Source organism: Typha latifolia, chromosome 3 (genome assembly GCF_019914945.1).
Source record: "Typha latifolia isolate L0001 chromosome 3, TyphaL0001v2, whole genome shotgun sequence".
Classification (NCBI taxonomy): Eukaryota; Viridiplantae; Streptophyta; class Magnoliopsida; order Poales; family Typhaceae; genus Typha; species Typha latifolia.
The window spans coordinates 15,922,859-15,942,423 of record NC_133088.1 but is presented as its reverse complement, the minus strand read 5'-3'; the positions used below and the strand labels follow the sequence as shown (position 1 = coordinate 15,942,423).

At 37.4% G+C, this 19,565-nt stretch overlaps 4 protein-coding genes across 6 annotated transcripts; 3 read left to right on the top strand and 1 right to left on the bottom strand.

The window, feature by feature from the left end:
* The first annotated feature begins 496 nt into the window (after nucleotides 1-496).
* LOC140784175 (protein TRANSPARENT TESTA GLABRA 1) lies at nucleotides 497-5,148 on the top strand. The gene is made up of 2 exons (XM_073131419.1): nucleotides 497-1,764; nucleotides 4,852-5,148. The coding sequence occupies exon 1, from the start codon at nucleotides 705-707 to the stop codon at nucleotides 1,755-1,757; it is 1,053 nt and encodes a 350-aa protein (XP_072987520.1). The 5' UTR covers nucleotides 497-704; the 3' UTR covers nucleotides 1,758-1,764; nucleotides 4,852-5,148.
* Nucleotides 5,149-7,224: 2,076 nt separating this feature from the next.
* Nucleotides 7,225-7,725, top strand: LOC140784034 (brassinosteroid-responsive RING protein 1-like). The gene has a single exon (XM_073131211.1). It carries the CDS (start codon nucleotides 7,225-7,227, stop codon nucleotides 7,723-7,725), a length of 501 nt encoding a protein of 166 aa, XP_072987312.1.
* A 1,662-nt stretch (nucleotides 7,726-9,387) lies between these two features.
* LOC140784033 (brassinosteroid-responsive RING protein 1-like) lies at nucleotides 9,388-9,873 on the top strand. The gene has a single exon (XM_073131210.1). It carries the CDS (start codon nucleotides 9,388-9,390, stop codon nucleotides 9,871-9,873), a length of 486 nt encoding a protein of 161 aa, XP_072987311.1.
* A 2,299-nt stretch (nucleotides 9,874-12,172) lies between these two features.
* Nucleotides 12,173-18,519, bottom strand: LOC140783197 (MADS-box transcription factor 6-like). Of its 3 annotated transcripts, XM_073129979.1 has the most exons (9): nucleotides 17,935-18,121; nucleotides 16,472-16,574; nucleotides 15,705-15,783; nucleotides 14,206-14,267; nucleotides 13,932-14,031; nucleotides 13,303-13,344; nucleotides 12,896-12,937; nucleotides 12,680-12,813; nucleotides 12,173-12,584 (listed from the first exon to the last, which is right to left on the bottom strand). In XM_073129979.1, the coding sequence occupies exons 1-9, from the start codon at nucleotides 17,960-17,962 to the stop codon at nucleotides 12,500-12,502; spliced, it is 675 nt and encodes a 224-aa protein (XP_072986080.1). In that variant the 5' UTR covers nucleotides 17,963-18,121; the 3' UTR covers nucleotides 12,173-12,499. The 3 variants fall into 3 exon arrangements, with proteins under 3 accessions (XP_072986080.1, XP_072986077.1, XP_072986078.1); XM_073129976.1 differs by lacking the exons at nucleotides 16,472-16,574; nucleotides 17,935-18,121 and adding an exon at nucleotides 18,171-18,519; XM_073129977.1 differs by lacking the exons at nucleotides 13,303-13,344; nucleotides 17,935-18,121 and having other exon boundaries at nucleotides 16,472-17,909.
* Between the last annotated feature and the right edge of the window lie 1,046 nt (nucleotides 18,520-19,565).

Genomic DNA, 19,565 nt, shown 5'->3' with positions numbered 1-19,565 from the left:
TCCTCTCACATAGATCATTTTCTTGTAACATCCACTATAACTACTATTCTAGTCACTTGCCCAAATATATCTAAAATTTATTTATTTTTTATATTATATAAAATATAATTACTAATTAAGGGGGTGTAAATTAGTGAAGCTTAGAAAAGCCAGCTCCAGCTCAGAATCAGTTTATTTACATAAAAAAGTTATATATTTTTAATTTAAGCTTAGTTCAAATCAAATCGAGTCAGCTGGAACAAGCATGATTTGCTCATTTATATTGAGTCTTATAACAACCGAACATTTTAATAATTTAAATTAGTTAAACTTTCTTATACAAAATTAAGAAATAAATATATTTAGATTACTTTAGAATTTATTCGACGAACAAAAGTTAACCTAGGTTCTTGGTGTTAAACGCTCAAAAAAAAAATTAAAAAAAAAATCACATTCTGCCAACCTTGGAATAAGTCCAGAAGATTAAAATTTAAAATTCAACCCTACAGCCCACTCCACTGCGACCCGGCCCGTTGGCCGTTGCCCAATTTCTTCTTCTTCTTCTTCTTCTTCTTCTTTCCCTTCGCACGTGCGCGTTGAACGGCACTCCCTCCTTGACCGTCGGACCAGTCTCCTATCTACCCTTCTCTATTAATCTCTAAATCCCCAAACCTTTCTTCCCCAAACCAAAGCGCCAAGACCTCATCGCCGCCGCGGCCGCCGCCATGGAGCAGAGCTCCACCCAGGAATCCCCCCTCAACCCCAACGCCTTCACCTTCGATTCCGCGCACCCAATCTACGCCATGGCCTTCTCCACCTCCCCGTCATCCTCTTCCTCCCCCCGCCTCGCCCTCGGCTCCTTCCTCGAGGAATACGCTAACCGCGTCGACATCGTATCCTTCGACGACGAGTCCCTCTCCTTCCGGCCCGAGCCCTCCCTCTCCTTCGACCATCCCTACCCCGCAACCAAGCTGATGTTCCACCCCCGCCCCCTCCCCAACTCCTCCACCTCTCTCCTCGCCTCCTCCTGCGACTACCTCCGCCTTTGGCAGTTAAACCACGGCGATCCCAATTCCAACACCACCGAGCTCAGATCCGTGCTCAACAACTCCAAGTCCGGCGACTTCTCCGCGCCGCTCACCTCGTTCGACTGGAACGACGCCGAGCCCCGCCGCATCGGCACGTCGTCGATCGACACCACGTGCACGGTCTGGGACATCGAGCGCGGCGTCGTCGAGACGCAGCTTATCGCGCACGACAAGGAGGTCTATGACATCGCGTGGGGCGAGGCCGGCGTGTTCGCTTCCGTCTCCGCAGATGGGTCCGTGCGTGTCTTTGACCTCAGAGATAAGGAGCACTCGAACATCATATATGAAAGCCCCCGGCCCGATACGCCTCTGCTCCGGCTCGCGTGGAACAAGGCTGATCCGAGGTACATGGCTACGATCCTCATGGATAGTAGCCGCGTCGTCGTGCTTGACATCCGATCGCCTGCGGTGCCCGTTGCGGAGTTGCAGCGGCATCGGGCTTGTGTCAATGCAATTTCTTGGGCGCCGCAGGCTTCGCGGCACTTATGTTCAGCAGGGGATGACGGTCAGACACTTATTTGGGAATTGCCGGCAACCGCTGCAGCGGGAGCTGCTGTGCCGTCTGAGGGGATTGATCCAGTGCTTGAGTATACTGTCACGGCGGAGGTCAACCAGCTGCAGTGGTCTGCCGTGCATCCTGACTGGATCGGCATTGCCTTTGCCAACAAGGTCCAGCTTTTGAGGGTCTGAGGAGGAGGTAGGCTTTGCAATCTCCTTTTTCTCTTCTTTCTATGAGTTACCTCCAAAAAGGATGATATTGGAAAAGATTAACTCTGTGAAATGGAGTTAATTGTTGAAAGAAGATAACTAAATGTTAGGGTTGGAAGATTCGAGCACAAGGTTATTATTTTTTTTTCCAAAAGATAGGACTTTTGGGAATTGTTCTTTTCCGGAAATTGTTCACTGGTCTCTTGAATATACTTTTATATGTGCGGTGGGTATTTGGTGATAAGCTCTATTATCCTTTGTATTTTCTTTAATAGGTACTTTTGCTTGACTCTGTTAGATTGCTATTTTAGATGCATCAATTACAAGTGCTGATGGTTCCTTTGGTTATTTGTAATAATATGTGGAGTTTTACTACTTTGATTGACACCTTATCTATGTTCCATGTCAGTGTCTCACTAAACAAAAAAACGGCCTGATCTACAATTATTTCCAAAAGAGTTGATCACGTGTTTTCTTGGGAGGCCTTAACCAAAAACTTTACCCCTCATTCTCTTTGGTTATCTTGCCGAGAAATATTTTGCTTACGAGACTTGACTCCTTGTGTGCAATTTAGCAGCTTTGCTTTGTGCAGGACTTATGATGTGGGTCTACCTGAACCAAGAACTTTTACTTGAACTTGAGTGATAATTGTCCCCAAATTAGGCCTTTCCGAGAGTCGATAAAGGCATGGATCATATCATGTAGTGAAAAATAGCTTTGACTAAACATACAAGTCATAGGTAATCTTATATCTTATGTGGGTAGGTTTTTATTTTTTGGATGGCCATCCATGTAAGTATTTTACCAGAGAAAGTGTAATCAGCTTTAGACAAACAATAAGCAAAATAATGGCTGTGGACACATATCAAGAATGGTACTTGGTAGAGAGAAACCTACTATCGGATTGCTGCGATATATTGTCTGGATAATCAAGTAGTGGTGTTATATTTGTTTTTTTTAGAAACATTAGATTGTTGATTTCTATGCCAAGATACTAGCTCAGCTCTGTAAATTCTATGCTTCTTGCTATTTTCTTTTCTTTTATGAGTTAAAAGTTGTTTCTGTCTGGTTGTTTTACTATTAATCTCATTTATCATATGCCAAATGTTTCTTAAGTTTCTCAACTTACATAACATAAAATCCAAAAGTCAACCATAATTCTCTGACCATATCCGCTGACGTTGTCGGCCATCATATTCAATGATCACTTTGCCCAAAACGACTATATTCACCTTTTCCACATTTTCTTCCTGCAATATATGTATCTATAGCAGTTGTTCAGATGCATGGTGAATAACTAACTATCGACACAATGTGGGAATGCAATAAGTTCAAATGGTAGAGCTGGTTTTGTTTGTCAATCTTCTTCTGATGTAACTCTTCTTTCCAAGAGAAATAGCTAATCGCAAATGGCCAACCAATTTCTGTTGGACCTGTTGGTCTTGCTGCTCCTTTTAGGTCTCCTAGAAATTCATTCTCAACTAAATAAATTAAGGAAATCATTCTACTGTAATTATTCTTATGCAATTTCTTCTTTTGAAATAACCCACAACTGGTCCTTGATTGTTGATCTCTGGTGTAGTAGTATTAAGGATAACAAATGGGGCTTGATAATAATGCCTCAGACAAAACTCAATTTTTTATCCAACTTTCTGATCTGTCTTAATGGTCATAATTATGAGAGCCTTGACAAATCCTGAGACTACTATGTTTCCATAATCTCTTTCAAGAGATTTTCTATTCTTTCTGGTTAGCATATTGTTAGAGATATAGATTTTTTGATCATCTGCTGTTCTCAGTTCATTATTTATGGATATATAGGTTCTATGGTGGTGCTTGTGATAGCTTTTCAGTGTCTTTTTGCTCATTGATTGGATATATGAAGACAATGTGATGGACAAATAGCCAGCATTCTGAAATTGATACGATGTTATGAGTTCTATGCATACCTTGCTTGGGTCTTATTAGTGAACTCAAGGCAATAGCAAATGCCATAGATTTGCAACATTGTCAACTGATTTCTGGTTTGGAGATCTTTAGAATCAGACGAGTCTCCACATCTTTCAATAATCCATTTTGTGAGCCAGAGCCTTACCATGGTTTGGTTTGATTCAAGTGGTTTCTGTCAGTAGCTAACTAGGTTGTATTTAAGAGTGTTATGTTTATACTATTATCCTTGATCAGCTGCAAATGACAAATCTGAGGGAGTGGTTGATTACTTGGTAACTTGCTATCGTCTCGGGCTCTCGGCCAATTGGATTTCAATCTATTGCCTTAGTTATTCATGTGCAAACTTTCTAAGCTTCTGCTTGTTGTAGTTTTCGTAAGCTCTTCATCTTGATGTTTAATTGTAGAGTTTGACGTTATTTTTGCTAGACTATTTGGAAAAGGTCTTACATTTATATATTGAGCTTTTGACGAATTGATCCTTAATCAGCAGCAGGCTGACAAAGTGACTCATATCTTCAAAATTTGGGTAACGTTTAGGAATTTAGTAATAGTAGAGCTGGATGAAGGAATAGCCTGACGTTCTTTTTCATTCTGGCATTTGTACCATAAATTCTCATGTTTAAAGTGGAACCAAGCCTTCTCTGGAAGTTTCTAGGTCAAGTAGCACATTGGAAGAGAGGAAACAGATGTAAATTTACATGATGCAATACGAGTATCTCTGGTACTTGCATGTCATGTACTGGTTCATGCATTTGTATCTGCTCAAAAAGCACCAGCAACATCTGTATGATATAAACTGTGTTCATACTTTTAACTATTTAAAGCCAAAATATGCAGGTTGAGTTGAACCATTAATCCTTTATCTGAATTGCTTACCCTGTTTGGTGTGCCTTTCCACCTGAATGTTCGTTCTAGGGCTACACACAACTTCCCACTATGCTGAAAATATCCTTGTTTCCCCCTTTTACCATTTATGCAGTATCTTGATGTTTGGTGGAGGGCCACCTTTTCTTATCAAATTGTTGTGAATTACTACAGCCATATAGTTGTCCAGTGTATGACTTGTTACACGCAGTACTCATATCATTCTTTCGAATACTGATTGAAGGAATCTCTCTCATTTCAGGTGTTCTCGATCCACTGATAGATTGTCAACGGCAAATGGACGAGTGTGGTGGCTCGTTCTGTAATTAGGATAACCCAGTGGTATAAGGGTGTTGTGATGTAATAGACAGCAAGAAGCAGCAAAGTGAAAGCTGGGGAAGCTGCTTATTTATGTGGATAATTTCCTTTCTTAATTTATCAAACTTCGAAAAGAAAGCACTATTCCTTTCAGCTGTCAAAAGCAAGATTCACCTTTTTGTGGTGTAGATGTTAAGGACTTCCATTTACTGATAATGAGATAATTTGTATAATTGCCTAATTTTATGTTATTTGTTTTCTTACCTTGGAGGTTAGTTTCGAACACTCCTATTGTTATGCAAGAATAGGTTGCCTTGTAGTTACATCTTAAAAGGGACATTTGGAATTTTGATGCTATGCTTAGAAACACTATATATTCTACAAACAAGATGAGGCATCAATTTATTAGCTTTTGATAATTTTTCTCTCTATCTCATAATCACCATTTATCCATGGATCAGTCAGGGTTTTCACTCATTACGCCTTGATTCACAAATCAAAGCTTAAAGCTTATCTAAATCCTCACCCATCTCTCACGAAGAGCATAGCTCACGTTCGTATCAAATTTCAACTCCTAACTTCATCCAAGAGTTTGAATCAACCCAAAAGTCTAAGCCAATCTAAGTTAAAACTCAAGCCAGTAAACCCAATGGAGGGCTTTCGTACTTTTGACTCGTGTCACCCCCAAAATACATGAGACATCCAAAAATTTAGCCGAACAGAATCAGGATGCCCTAGTGACCTAGGGCTAGGGTTGCATTAAAGAATTAAAAGTACCAGCTTCATAAATACGAGTCGCTGACGAGGGAGGAGGATTCCATGATTGAACGGCACAATCATTGGAACGTACATCACATTGTGTCTTCATGACTATCTCACATGCAGATGAATTCAAGCACATCGCATGAAAAAAGCACACATTGATTGCTTTAGTATTTAATATTTCGGGAACCTTCTCCCGAAATCAAGAACAAGGAAAAGTAAATTAAGATCTATCGTAATAAAATCATATAGTAAAGCAGAAATATGTCTTTAATTAGTGAACATATTAGTGTTTGCTTCCCCCCCCCCCCTACTCAATGTCAAACTGGGTCGGTTGCATCTGTCAGTCAATAACCATGGTCCCACGAGTACGTCCCTAACCTTCAACCATTTTGTCTCCAAGAGAAAGGAAATAGTCTGATGACATAGCTGATGTTTGATTGATTGAGGAAACGCCAATCTCTGCAATGCTTAGGAATATATATGTTCTTTGTCAAGGGACTAGAAGATCCAGATCAATATAAAAAGAATAGGAATGCTCTTGTCCTAACGAACGCGAACTGCACACCTCTTCCCTGTACGCCAAGACATTTGTGGACATATGCTGGTATCTGTTTGGTGATCAAAGATAGACAGGTGAGTGGCAGGCGAAGAATGCGGTAGTTGAGAAGAACTAAGCCGCCGGGTAATGAACAAACTACCACTTTTCCTTATATATATCTATATCCTGTCGTAATATAGACGAAAATTTCTTGACTATATGGATGCGTTTATGTACTTTTTCGAGTTCTTGATGGGATTGTAATTACAATCGCTGTTTAAATAATTGTCATTCCGTTGAAAAGCTATATGATTTGAGAGAGAAAGTTTATGGTGACTTATTAGAAAAGCAATTCGAACTAGATCCGTTTGAAGGGGTCTACTGCAGACCTCTAGCACTTCAAATTCATGTTCTGGCATTCAAACGAGCTCACCTTCTTTTGAATAACTTGTGGGTATTCGATAACTCGAGAGTTTACGATGAGTCAACGCGGGCGCCGTTAGTTTTTATTCTTTCAAGTCCACTAGATTAATTGGGTTTTTAAGGAAGGCATGTAAGCACGCGAAAAATCTTAGGAGAATATCTATTGTATTGTGTGTCAGAGGCTATTGGTGATTGCTTCCAGTACCTTCTAACCTTTTAAAATATTGCACGACAAACAAAAGCTATAGAGAAACAAAATAAAGTTAGATTCAAAATAATAAATGTTTTCTAATAATTGGGAAAAAAAGACGGGATGATGACAATTTTAGACGTAGCACCTAACAGTTGCAATTCAATTATAAATACATACAAGAATTGTCAAAGAATCAACTAAAGCTAGCAGGTGACAAGATGCATTAAATCTACACACCAACCTCCAGGAACAGTTTAGAGCAAGTCGCCTGCTAGCTTTATTTCTTAACTAGAGTACCAACCTCCTCTACTTAAAGGCCCCAGAAGTAACGCTTCCCTTTACCTTTTCCTAAAGAATTTAGATCATTGTAAAGCCATCTCCTGCTAGCTTTCTCTTCCATGGCCTTCCCTAGTGTGAGCTACACTTTGGTGCTCCCTAAGCCACTAGTCATATTCCTACTTCTCTTAGACTGCTTAAGGTTTATCTTCTCCATGGTCCTCCATCTCCTCGGCTTTGAGCTATCCTCAGACGCATTAGCGCTCCCTTGGGAAGAATACGTCGCCTACCTACGTGCCTTGGATCAACTGCCTCCGCCGGTTACGTCCCGTGCTGTCATATCGACATCGATAAAGACTCAGCTTCCCGTCGTGGAGTTTAAGCGCTTCTCGACGGGCGGCGAAGAGCCGACGTGCGTGGTTTGCATGGGGGAATTGGAGGAGAAGGATAAGGTTAGGGAGCTTGGCAACTGCGGGCATGTCTTCCATGCCGTGTGCATCGACAAGTGGGTGGACATGGGACATGTCACATGCCCCCTGTGTCGGTCGCAGCTCTTGCCGCTGGCGAGGGAGGATGGCAAGTTAATGGGGTTGTTTGGCTTCAAAAGGTTCTGGGAGAATTAAATACCTGTGATTGCCATTACTTTAAAAAGTATGAACGAACGAGCTTGTAACTAATTAATACTTGTAATGGTTAATCTTGTCGTACGAACTATGGTACTATGTGGTAGTGCGGAATTCACGAACCATCACGTCAGTGAGAATAAAATTTTAAGTAGAAGAACAAGAACGTTGCTTCTGTGTTTCTATCTAAGCTATTTTAAATCAATCATCTTTTACAAATTTGATACATGAAAGAAAGGGGAGATTTTTTTGAAGAGCTCCTCTATCGACCCTATAAGAAAAAAAATAAGTATCAAGCCCTAAGGGCACACAAGATCTGAATAAAATACACTCAACTCATTCAATCATAACAAATAAGCTAATTTAAACTTTTTTTTGTTATATTGAACGGACCTAAAGCGACATAGCTTTAAGCTGCAAATAGATCACATAACCATCACCAAGGAAACTATGTGGCCACCAACTGTGGTCGTCACCCTCGCTGGCGAAGGAGGAGAAAGATAGGCAGTGGGCAGCAACAAAGCGACTGTAACGATGAACAGTGACAAATTTGGAGATGGCAGAGATAGAGGTGACGGAGGGGAGTCACTGGCTAGGGGCGGCATGACGAAGAGGTGGTACAAAAATGGAGAAAAAGAGAACAAAAATGAGAGAAAAAGAGGGGAAGAGGATGAGGGAGGGACCATGACCTAAATGGCCATGGTCGCAGTGACCTCGTTCGCCATGACTATAGCCTCGACGACTATAGTTGCGGTGGCCTTAACAGAGATGATCCCAATCAAGCAAAATAAAGAGGGGAGGGAGAAAGAAGAAGAAATAGAGAAGAGGAGGGAGGAAGAAGAAAAAGAGAATGAAATAAGGAGGGGGAGAAAGAAAGGGAAAGATAAGGGGTGAAATACTTTGCCGTGAAGGGAAAAAAAACCCTCCCCTCCTCCCGGCCTCAATTGAGAGGAGGGTAGAGGGAGAAAGACGCCAACGACAGTCACTGACGAGGAAAATTCTCGGTGGAGGAGAGGAGGAAAACCCTATCCTAGTAGAGCAGTCTCCTAGGGCCATTTTTTTTAGATCCATATATCTCTCCCTTAAATTACAAGATATTTAACTAAAGAAATCCACGCCGTCATCGAATAGATCGCACCTAGACTTTGAGTTCTAATTTGTAAGTAATAAATGTCCATCTCCATCTCAACCAAGTGTATCTGAACCAGTTGGGTCGGTGGAATTAGCTTATCCCTGTCCTAGCTACTTGGTAAGACCTTAGACCCCGTTATGTCAGATAAATAATCGGAATTTTCCAAACAAACGTTGCTCCCTACGCTCCCTTCCATATATATATATATATATATATATATATATAGTCGAGTATTCATTATAATTGGGCCTGGAACCTCTATTCCTCAGCCCAGGCCCATCCCCAGCCCCGTCGCCATTCGATCCTATGACCGTTCTTATCCAGAGTCTCCTATGAACGTTCTTATCCTCGAGATGATAGCGGACATTAGAAGCATGACTCAGATACACATGGATCCCTTGGCCCATTTCATGATAAAAATGCATTAATGCCGGATAAAAGACTGGTTTTCGTTGGCATCATAACAACTCTCTCTCTCTCTCTCCCTCTTAAAAATCTATCCATCAAACTATACCTCTCCATTCCTTCCCATGGGTTTTCTTTTGTTTGGCTACTGCGTCGGCGCAGCTACGAGACCTCTCCTTTCCTTCTTCAAAATTCTCAACCTCCTCTGGTTCTCCATCTTAATACTCCTCGCATGCCTCGGCCTCTACCGTTTCCCGGAATCTTATCTACCTCCGCCCTATGGATCATTCGAAGCTCAATTATACGATGTCGCTAAAGGAGAAGAGCAGCCACCCTCGCCTTCCGCCATAAAAGAGCAGCTTCGGATACGCGAATTCGCGAGCGTCGCCGGAGATGCCGGCACGTGTGTGTTTTGCCTGGAGGAATTGGAGAGAAGAGACGAGGTTAGAGAGCTCGGCAACTGTATGCATGCATTCCACAGAGGTTGCATCGACCACTGGATTGATGTGGGTCAGGTGAGATGTCCGATTTGTAGATCACAGTTGTTGCCATTGAAGGGGATCAAGAAGGAGAGGGGTCGGATTGCAAACTTTGTGGCGAGATTTTGGTGAAGAATTCTAGTTGGTAGTATGACTTAATGAGAACACTAACAGCACCTTGTGATTTTTTTTAGTGTACTTTTAAATTTGTTTGGATAAAGGATTGACTTCAGCTTCATTTAATTGGATCTTTTAAACCTTCTGTTTGTGGACTTCCTTTACTGGAGGTGATGATTTGGTTATAGAATTTTTTTCGGTGGAGATGTTCCTTTTTCTATTCGTTAAATATTTTTGACGAGATGGTGGTGCGCAACGCACCGTCGACTTGTGTAAACGTTACCAAATTGGGCTTTAATTATGCGTTTCTCAACATTGCTATTGAAAAAAAAAACATTATAATTACTATCGAAATATTGTACTCTTTCGAAAAAAATATCCTTTTGTTAGTTAAATATAATGAATGGCAATTAAAATTGAATTTATATTAAATATATATATATATATATATATTCAATTAAATAGAAATTTCATAATGGCTTACTAATATAAAATAAAAGTATAAGAGATAAAATAATTTTAATCAAACTGGTAAATAAATTTTAAATTAAAAGGCATAAGTTTTGTTAACTTTGATTGAAAAACTGAACAATTAAAACTAGTCAAAAGTTTATATAGCAAGCAATACAATGTAAAGTTTCTGAGTTAAAGTAATCGTTTACGTAACGTATCCTAATTTGTGCGTCATCAATTTGGATTAGAGTTGAGACAAGTAGGCCCATGCATGTACATGTGTTTTCTATGGGGCCCACCATGTCGATCGAAAGATATTGATGGTGTAAATCTATTACTATCCGATAATTAAGATAAGTATAGTTATAGTTTAGCTTTATTTTATTATTTAAATTTTAAATAAATTATATTATTTGTATGTGGATTCGATCCACTAGAATTATATTACTATAAATAGGAGTGGTCATGTGTTGATAATAATTGTGGAATGAGAATTGAGTTTAGTTATTTTATTTATCTCGTCTTTTATCTTTTCATACACATTAGATCGTCATTATCTTCTTAGAAATAGATCGTAATGTAGAAGCGTTCTTATCTTTCAAACCCTAGCCACCAGCTCTCTCCAACGGCCGCAACATCGAATATTTACCGTTCTGTCTCATTATGACCTTGCTCCACTCTTTTATTTTTAACTTTTCATTCTGACGTCGGATTAACGTGAAACTAATTATTACACCTTAACTCATGAGGTTACCACTATAAAATTCTCATATTTTTTTTTTTATGTCTATATCAGTCCATTTTTTATTCGTAACAAAACTCATTTATTGCCTATTTGTTTTCACGAATACTTAGTTACTCCATTCATTTGTTGTGAAAAAAAAAATTAAGTTTATGATCAATCTTGAATGAGTTATCTGCGGTCTCTTTTACTAGTAGTTTCATTTCGTTTGTAGAATAACAGTAATACTAGTATAATTATTCTTTTTTTTTTATATTAGTATGAGAGAGTTTATATGGGTGTAAACTATTCTACTGTTTAGTTGTATAATAATATAATATATAATAATTACACTTAAAATACTATAAAATTAAAATAACCAAAATAATATTTATAATGAATGAGAAGAAGAGAAAGAAGAGGAAGAGGAAACCGGAAGAGAATGATTAAAATGAAAATTGATTAAAGTGATATATTTAAAAAGTAAATTAGTAATTGATAAATATAAATATATTAAATAAAAGAGGAGTGAAAGAAAGAGATAAGTATTATACTATATTGGTATATATCTAAATGATTATTTACTTATTATGATAATATAATAATATAAAAATACTTATACCAAAAATGTGGAAAGTGGATTAATTACTTATCACTAATGCTATGCTTACAGACACTTTACAAATAGTTTATAAACATTTTTGATGTGGTAACATACTAACATACTCTTCAAGTGTAATGCTATGCTTACCAAATATTTTTTATGTGAATAAAAAAACGCATCAAATATTACTAAACTTATAAAGTTAATCCCGTTAATGGGCAACAATGTTGATCTAGATCACGTATCTATAATGCAGCCATAAAGAGGCACCCACAAATATATATTTACGAAGTTAACTGCAGAATATTTGTAAGATAATATATTATAGCCACAGGTTTGTCTCGATCTCAAAATTATTTTTCTAAAATACAAATATAAAGAATAAAGACGCCGAAAGATCTGTCAATTATCCAATTGTTCAGAGTATATGTTGCAAGTTGGAAGCCGGACCGACCTGTCTATAATTTTGTCTTATTTGGCATTGGAAGAGCCATTCATAGCGGAGAGAATAGTATGATAATAAAGAAAGGGTAAACTTACAAATTAAAAATTACCAGATACTTCATAATAGCCAATCTCATTTCAAGTGCTTGAGAGATAAGTTTCTCATAATAGAATACATAAAGTGTGGTTATTATCAAGTTATGTTCAAGGAGATCCATGGGTGCATTTATTCTGTTTTATGGTGATCTACTAATCCCAGAAAGTTCCATAAAATCACAGGTGTAGTTTCATGGAGCAATAATCTTTTCACAGATAAGTCTAAATAGAGTCTTTAACACCACGAAATACGGATGCATGGGTACAGGTAAGCCATTCTCCAGAAACATTCCAAGAAATAAGTTTATGGTTTGTCCAATGGGTCAAAGAACCCAGCCTTGCATAAAATTATTCTCCCCTCCGGTGTCCCTTGGAATGGATGCATCAGGAGGAACAAATTGGTGGTACCTTTATTGAAAAAAACAAAACAAAAGAAAAAAGAATCCTCAGAATTATGGCACTTATATATTGTATAATTCTCAACTAGTTGGCTGAATTGTTACCCTATCTGCAGAGTGGGTTCGCAGTCCGCGGCCTTGGAGTGAGAAGGTTGTGCAGGGAATGCACTGTTATTTAGATTGGCATCAGAAGGCCATGGAACTTGAATGGCTCTAAAATTGCCGCCTAGTAACTCAAGCTGTATTGAGAAAGTAACAAGATAAATTTCACAAAGAGGATAAACAAGTAACGTTAAAGACTAGAATAGTTGTCGAAATGACCTTATTTTTAAGCTGCTTATTTATTTCTTCAAGTTCACGTTCCTGCATGTGTTGCACAAGATTGAAATTAAGTGTATACACTGACCCGTTCAAAATAGTATACAAAACCACCAATAATCTTGTACTTTCCACCTTCTCTTTAAGTCGTAGGCCACTAGAGTTTACCTTCAACCTCGGTTTAGAAGGCCAAACGAATACAATTACTGCTATATATCCATCTGAAGAACACTTCAAGTATGGATAATATCTGTATATACAGACCTTACTGACCAAAGAGGATCTATTTAATGCGATAAATTTACAAAACGACAACTTTATCAAGCACCATAATAAAGATGATTTAACTCGTAGGTAGTGCAAATCATGATCTACTTAACAAAGCTCACGTAGTTGCATTAATTGCTTACTTGTTTGCGAAGTTCCTCCATCTGGTTCATCATTATCTGTGTCTGCACTTAGTACCAAGTCATTAAGGTGAGCAGAAGAGTACAGACGTACCAAATATGCAAAAATATTGCATAAAGTTGTAGGTTCACAAATTGTTTCCTTTTATCTTTCTTTTTTTTTTTTTTTGACAAAACAATGTTTCCTTTAAGATATTCTCAGAGAAGGCCAATAACTACCATATAAAGTTTAAACTACCTTGACATTGAGGATATCCATCTTGTCCAAAAGTTTCTGAGCAAACTAATATTTTCTATAACTACCGCCCAGTATCTCTTCTACAGCATGTCTATCAGATTAACAGAATATATGTTAAGTCCAAGCTACTGGTGAGTACAATTAGTTTGTATCATTTAAAACAGGAAGATGATAACTACTTCAGCAGCGCACTAACTTGACTGAAATTTTGTTCTCCAAAAATAGCAAAAAGATTACTGAAAAACAACCATCTTGGTAATTCTACGAGAGGAAAGAATATGCAGTAAAGTAAATTACTACGTTCTTCGATACATGTTCTTACAGTGAAGTAGTATTTTCCGAATTTTAAATAGATCAAGAGAAAGGCATGAAGCAAAGAAGTGAGAGAAAGCACCTTTCTCTGTCTGGCTTGTATGAGAGCAGATTCAAGTTGCCGCTCCAGCTGTTGTAATTCCTTCACACTCAACGGTCCAAGGTCCTCACCAAGTAAATGCCTTAAAATTTAATCGCAAGTGAGTGTCGTGTAAATGACAGGCGTTAATCTTGAACTATTAGGAAACTGTCAATGAGTTGTGGTATGTCTATCCAGATGCATTATATATTCAAGTAAACTTAAAAGGCCAATACTTTCGTATATCTAGTGAATCTATTTCTTGAGGAATTAAAACCTCTGAGTGCACTGTAGGGTCTCAAACTTTGCCTTCAACCTGCACATTTCCTGATACAAGCTCTGCATAATCAAAGCAATAACACTGAAGTTAAATAAGAGCAATTCAAGGTCCGATTTGGAAATTCATGATATTCTAATTTATTTAGGCATACAAGAAATCAATTTCTTTATGAGACTTCTTTTTTAAAGTTGCATTCTACGTATTCTATGATGAACGAGCAATTATATAGGAGTCATCCAACTCTTAAACAGAAAACCCAATTGAGTCTCTTTTTCAGAGGACGGAGCCAACATGAGAACCTGATTGAACCAAGGTCCGATTCATAAATTCACGATATCCTGATTTATTTAGCCATACAAGAAATCAATTCCTTTATGAGACATTTTTTTTTCAGTTGCATTCTATGTATTCTATAATGGAACGAGTAATTATATAGGAATCATCCGACTCTTAAACTACTCTACTACAAAGGACTTAAGGTTTTATTTATATTCGCAGTAAACTCCAGTTTAGTGCTCCATCATGATACCTAAATTAGAATATAGCTAGTTAGTTTCTTGAAAAAAATAACCATAAATACTATAACTGATTATTCGAAAGCATTTATATTATCTTTGGTCATATAGCTTGTTCGACAAATCCATGGAGTTGTAAATATTTGCTATTATCATATGACCGAATTATAAGAAGCAATCTCCTAACGCTTATTTCTAATAACAACTTTTGCAAGAGAACTCATACAACAAGATAAGATGCTTGAAAAGCTATAGGAGACACCGAGGCTCCTTCTGTTGAATGAGACACGAAGGCAAATATAGACATTGAAACAATAAAAGATCCAATAAACAAATTATTTGCCTCTTGATGCGACTTTTTTTGTTTTCTTGAGAGAGAGAAAGCCCGTAGGTTCTTGATGCAACTTAAGTTTCAGTTCACAGGGCTAAAATCATGGTCTAAACAGTATAAGATACAATATTGAGAATAAAAAGTACCTCTAACACTTCAATTAGAACTAATTCCATGTCGAATGACTAGTCCTTTGTACATCATCTCAAGATTCTCGACAATTCTGTATATATTTTACTCATAACACTTGGTATAATGGTAGTCTTCAAGAAAATCGAAACTGGACTACAAGATAGTCTACCTGCAGAATAAATCTCCTAGATTGACAACTTTTCCTTCTTGCAGAATGGAAGAAAAATAAAGTCAACTCTAAAGTAAATTTGGAGATTTTACCTTATTTTCATGATCAAACAGTTTTAATCTAATAATGCATCGATAGAAAAATTATGAATGTACTAATTATTGACTAACTATTACACATGAGGCATCAATAATTTCGATGGCTTTTACTTTTTCTTCTTATTACATATTTAAGAATTACATCTTAAATGAAAATAAGCACCATACATCTTTTGACTTCGTTATTCATTCTTAATGAAAATTATGAAATAGTTAAATGGGACTGCAGTAAATAAGTCACGTGTGTAAACCTGAGACTCACGATCAACACCACTAGAATCTTGAGAGTTGTAACAGCAACGCATGTATCGTTCTAATGTCTTTCTTGTACTGCAAAAGAGCTTAAGGTGAATTTCAGATTTCCTACATAGATAAGAAACTTAGCAAAACTACTTTAAGTAAGAACCCCAGTAATTCTTAGAACATATGATTTTATTCTTCAGTCTCCACGATTAGAACATATGCTTTGCTTAATCTACTACTCTAATCTAAACATAGTAGGTAGTAATTCCATATGTGTATTCTAACACAACAGTATGATTTGATCCTCCAAATATATAATCCAATCAAAGAAGTTCGCTTTCTTTTTTCAAGTGAAGTGAAAACTTAAGAGTTTCTTAAATAAACCAGTGTCGCTGTTGGGATTCAAACCTAGAAATACTCATATAACATTAGCTGTTTTAACCATATGACTATAATCTCATTGGCAACAATCAAGGAACTATATTAGTAAGCAGGGATGAAAATGAAGCATTTTTAGCTTCACCTGGTTTCTGTTCTAGACAATTCTTCAGTGTATCAATGCATGACTCGAATACTGTGCCTTCAAAGGAATAAATTTAGGTAAAACTCAAATAAAACTACTTATACCACAAAACTCGTTTTAAACTTTTAAGATCATATGAAGTAATTTCTACGTTCCTTGAAGAATGCAAGACCTTCTAACATATGGAGTTTACATAAATTATTAGTGTGAAAAGGAAAGGAAATTTAAAATGATTAAACTGGCAAGGCTTACATATAGCTTGTCATTGAGTATGTCAGATCTCCATCTAAGAACATTTCATATTTGTTTACAGAAATTGCTTGAATGATGATTCTAGGTTGATTATCATTGGAACCTACAATATGTAAGCCTTGCCAGTGTAAGGCAGTAGAACCAATGGTAATAAATGCTTTTTTAAAGGCAAATAGATAAAAGTATCTGCTCCTATATGTTAAGAGTGTAAAAGAAATATGCATGACAAATGCTGAGTAAATTTAACAACCAAAGCAGGCATTTATTTTATTAGGTTTGAACTTAAATTTCCTACTGTATCTAACAAGAAAAATATAATTTCGTTACTATGATCTGTATGATCAAAAGTGAAGCCAAGAAAAGGATAAAGTTACTTCTGAGATTGAAATATTATTTGCATAAAAGAACTTTATAAACCAGTGATATGGGATTCATTACATATGTGCATTATAATATTCCTCACCAGCGAAATTAGCACAATAACAAAGAACTTTTATTTTATCAATCAACTAGTTCTTCCTATCACAAATGAGCTAATTAACTATCATTTAACAGAGAATCTATCAATAAAAATGACTCTTTAATCACTTTTATATACTAAATGACTTTCGCCAGGAATATACAGTTTGACAAGAATTTTAATGAAAGAGTGAAAGGCTTCAAGACAGTTTGATCCTTTAGCATCAATATCATCCTATTAAAAGGAAAACTGGATAGATAACTGAGATGACAATAATATGTAATGCAGATAACTATCTTATCTATACTGCATCTACAAAAATGAGAATAATGAGCAAATTTGATACATGGCACAATGTAGTACAATCAATGTAGTAACCAAATGCAAATATAGTAGTTGACTTTTTTCTCAGTAATAAACATGGGAGAAACAAAAGGCATAAAGATGAACTTCAAGAAACAAATAATGAAATTGTTGTCGGATGAAAAATTATAGGGAGGATTGATCTTCCACTCGTGGGATATCCCTAGCTTATAGTGATAACTAAGAACAAAGAACTCATCTAAAAGTATGCGTGTGTAAACAAATCAAACCATCTATGGAGACTGACTTAAATATTTAAAATGGCTACTAAAGAAAGTGAAGCCAAGATCTACGTTATAAGAGTCAATAAATTCCTTGAGATCATAAATGACCTGAGAACACTCAAGACACTAAAATATATAAGAATAGCAAGAACATCTGCTGCTTTTTTTTTCTTTTCTTACAGGGCCTTTCACATTTGTTACCACTTACCACCACAAGATAATAGAAGATGAGCTGCTTGCTGCTAGCCACTCGTTTTTAGTACACAAAGAAGATAAAAGAAAATACAAGTTTGGTATTTACCGATCGGAGAAGGAAAGATTCCCGATCTAGCAATGACAACACAAGCAGCTAATCCTAGATGCTGTGAGTAAATAAATCGAAGCTAGATGATACTATATCTGAAATAGGAACGCACAAGGAGGCAAAGCTACTCCATAACTCATCTTAGCTCCTCTTTCTCAAGAAAAACGAGTAAAAAGCTAGCAAGAGAGCTGCTATCTTTTCATCAGAACAGCAGAATAAATTTGAGTCAGTGAACACTAGACAAGGCTATGAATGCTAAAAGAAAAGATCAAAGAAGTTTAGACAAAAGAAGCAATAAAAACTTTTCAAATCTTGAAAGCGAAAGCTAGACGGATCATAGGGTTTTACCCAACGCTTCCAAACTCGTAGAGTTTGCCTCGGCTGGAGAAGACGATGAGAGCGATCTCGGCGTCGCAGAGTATGGATAGCTCGTAGGCTTTCTTGAGAAGCCCATTTCTACGCTTCGAGAAGGTTACTTGCCGATTGATCTTGTTCTCTATCCGCTTGACCTCCACTCGCCCTCTGCCCATCTCTCTCTCTCTCTCTCCCCTTAATTTCCCTCTTTCTCTCGCTCTTCTTTGCTTTCGACGGGTTGAGGTGGGAGAACTATAAACGAGCGAATAGAACACCACCACCCCTATTCTTGAAAAAGAAGAATAAGTTTAGCTTATACGGGGAATAAACGAACAAATGATGGATAAGACAGGCCACAAAATCTGGGAATTGCCCTTCTGCTATTACTAGGTTCTAGTAACTAGGACGCACTGTCCTATCCCTCGATGAGACTGGGACGCTGCTACGTGTCGGCAGCTCAACACCGCATCCAATGTCTAAAAGACACATCCAACGGCAGGAGTTTTTTCTTTTTCCTGCTCCTTTTTCCTTGGTTAACTCGGATAAGGTTATCCTAGCCGTAGGATCACGTATCCGTGGATCATTTCACTCGTGAGATGGTTTCAAGCCACAGTATAAACTGGTTCTCCTGACACGTGTCGGTGCGCATCCTGACATACATTTACGAGGCCGCACCGATTTATATCACCTCTCCATCGTGACACCTACAGCACTGTGCAGGATGGGCCCACCCACCTATGTTGGGTTCTTGTCGTGCCCCCAAGTCAAAAAATAATAATAATAATAATAATAAAAAGCTTTTCCTCTACCACCTCTTAGATTCCCTCATGGGGACGACTTCTTTAACTACATTCCCTAGTAAACAAACTTTGTTTCCCCCTCTTTTCAGTATAATTTGTGAGTAAATAGGCTCTGCTTTGGTGAGGATTTCATAGAGATCGTGTTCAATATATAGAGGAACAAAGGATGATTGTGGTTATAATAAATAATAATTTAGAGGGTGTAAATAAAATTATGGTATAAATTGATATGGTTGCTGATATAAGGAATCACCAGTCTGCGCCAACAATTACTCGCCTGTGGTAACGTTTTTCCCCCCCACTCAATTCCTGTCCTTTTCTCTTTGAAGGACCACACTGGATATGTAATACAGTGACATGCATAAGAACCAGCTTAGGCTTTTGAGTACGAGGAATCTATTTGCATACCAGAAACTTGGATTTAATTTCACTATAGATTTGGTACAGACACTATTTGTAATATGAGGGATGTCATAAATGGAGGACTTTGGCCACACTCTATACCAAAATGGCTTAATTGCTCCTTATAACTGTAATTAATTAGACCTGTTTTAAAATATCAAACTCTATAATGTCGAAATGTCTTTAA